The sequence below is a fragment of the Sinocyclocheilus rhinocerous genome, unplaced genomic scaffold, assembly GCF_001515625.1.
Source record: "Sinocyclocheilus rhinocerous isolate Xijiao unplaced genomic scaffold, SAMN03320098_v1.1 scaffold11, whole genome shotgun sequence".
NCBI lineage: Eukaryota > Metazoa > Chordata > Actinopteri > Cypriniformes > Cyprinidae > Sinocyclocheilus > Sinocyclocheilus rhinocerous.
This window is the reverse complement of record NW_015625587.1, coordinates 1,516,485-1,518,501: the sequence shown is the minus strand read 5'-3', so window position 1 is coordinate 1,518,501 and position 2,017 is coordinate 1,516,485. Positions and strand designations below refer to the sequence as shown.

At 40.5% G+C, this 2,017-nt stretch overlaps 1 protein-coding gene across 1 annotated transcript in view; it reads right to left on the bottom strand.

The window, feature by feature from the left end:
* Window positions 1-277: 277 nt before the first annotated feature.
* LOC107755668 (SH3 domain-binding protein 5-like) overlaps window positions 278-2,017 on the bottom strand; it is a 16,752-nt gene continuing 15,012 nt past the window's right edge. The window contains exon 9 of the mRNA XM_016572561.1: window positions 278-1,778. Within this exon, the coding sequence (XP_016428047.1) occupies window positions 1,573-1,778 (206 nt within the window). The 3' untranslated portion in view covers window positions 278-1,572. The remainder of the gene's footprint in view (window positions 1,779-2,017) is intronic.

Below are 2,017 nucleotides of genomic sequence, written 5' to 3'. Positions count from 1 at the left end.
TCAAAGAGAGAGTGAATTTCAACGCAACGCCTCTGTTTTATAATGTGAGGTAAGACGTAAGTGGCTAAATATTAAATATTTGACAGCTTTTTTTATGTTAGAATGGTAAACGACCAACAAAACAGTAATATTCTGTTTTGTAAACTACTCGAAACTTCGCCATTTTGAATTGAAAATCACAACTCGATGTTACGAAACAAACATTTTGCTGTTTGTATTTTCAACATGCACACATTCAAGCATTCGTATGCTTATTTTAAAATAATCATGCATCAGGTATCATTTTATTTAAGTCTGAAAACAATTACCCAAGCTTTGTAAACAACAAAAGACTAAAGGACATTAATAACTTAAATACTGCTACAAGGTTTCTTTCCTCACCATCGGTTCTCAAAGACAATAACCAAAGAACTAACAAAACAAACGGAAGAAGAATGTTTGAAAAGGCCAGAAAAAGAAAAAGATGAGACACAAGGTCACACAAACACACCACACAGACCACACAGGTCTACTTACTAGACCTGAAGCTGTGCCATCTGTCTCAAAATCAGTGGCTACTGCACGCAGAAGCTGGATGGAACATTCAATAACTGTCCTCTTCATCAGTGTAGCAAGTCCCCCACCGAGACCCATCAAATCATTCCCACAAGCCTTCTGCCCACCTCACAGTGCAACAGTTGCAAGTACAGCAGTCCAGCTTTTTATGCTACTTTCTGAACCATTGTCTTCCACAAAAAAATTGTGAATATGAATCTATTGCTCTCTTTCTATTTATATTGAAAACAAAGATTGTTCTTCACACAGAGAGAGAATTGGGTGGCATGCAGTGGATTTGGCGGAAGGTGCTCCTCCTCACCTTGTGGAGAAAGGTGAACGTGACCAGTATGGATCAGCCTGTAGCTGCTGCAGGTCCCTGGATAACACGGAGGTGGTGACCTGTGATGCAGGTGGTTGGCTTCACTTCCTTGTAAGTCACTGTGACAGCGCAGAAGCTCCTCTAAAGGCTTTGAGTCCTTTTTGAAGATGTAAGTCTTTGTGAAACACGTGCAGGCGAGTCTGTTGAGCACCAGGCTTGAAGCGAGATCATGCGCAGATGTCCTAGATGTACATGAACTCAGTAACGGTTGTAACATTATACTGCCACACAAATGACTGTATATTTTCCATGACACAGTTACAAAGACAACCAGTGGCATAAATTTAGAGCATAATGAATCTCAAATGCATTTTATAAGAAAAAGACAAGTGCTAATGCCATACTTAAGTGTCTTCAGTCTCTTTAGATCTAGAACGTTAATTGTATTTTACAGAGATGTTTGTCTTCTTTTCAAAGCTTAACTCTGTTCTATGCGCCTCCAAATGGCAGATTTGTCTCCTCAGCACATTGTGTTGTGATCTCACACCCGTGAGATCGAGTGAAAGTTCAGTCTGAAAGTTGGCGGAACATTCTAGACAGTGAGAGGAATGGGCTGTGATGACATACTGGTGAAGTGGAGGACGGGTGACTGCCAGTGCTTCTCGCACGGAATGGGGATGAATGCATCAGATACATTGGCGTAGCAGGCATTGCAGTCACATCCCATCCAGCAGGATTGTGGCTGGGGCGGGGTGCTGAGCCAGACCCAGGGGGTCTCGGCCAACGTTTTTTCTGCTTTCATTTCGGCTAAGTTTTAGAGACAGCAGGCGGAAACGGCTATCCAGGCCAAAGGTTGTTTTGGTGTTGCTATTGTTATTGAGAATGTTGTCCAGTACAGCCTCGGCACCTTCTGCTCTGTCACCTGTACGCAAAGATTAAGCCAATTAATCAACCACATTAATTATGGAGCAAAATAGAAAAAAAATATTATTATTAATATTAATAATTGAAATTGTATACATTTTCATTACGTATGTATATATACAGTGGGTACGGAAAGTATTCAGACCCCCTTAAATTTTTCACTCTTTGTTATATTGCAGCCATTTGCTAAAATCATTTAAGTTAATTTTTTTTCCTCATTAATGTACACACAGCACC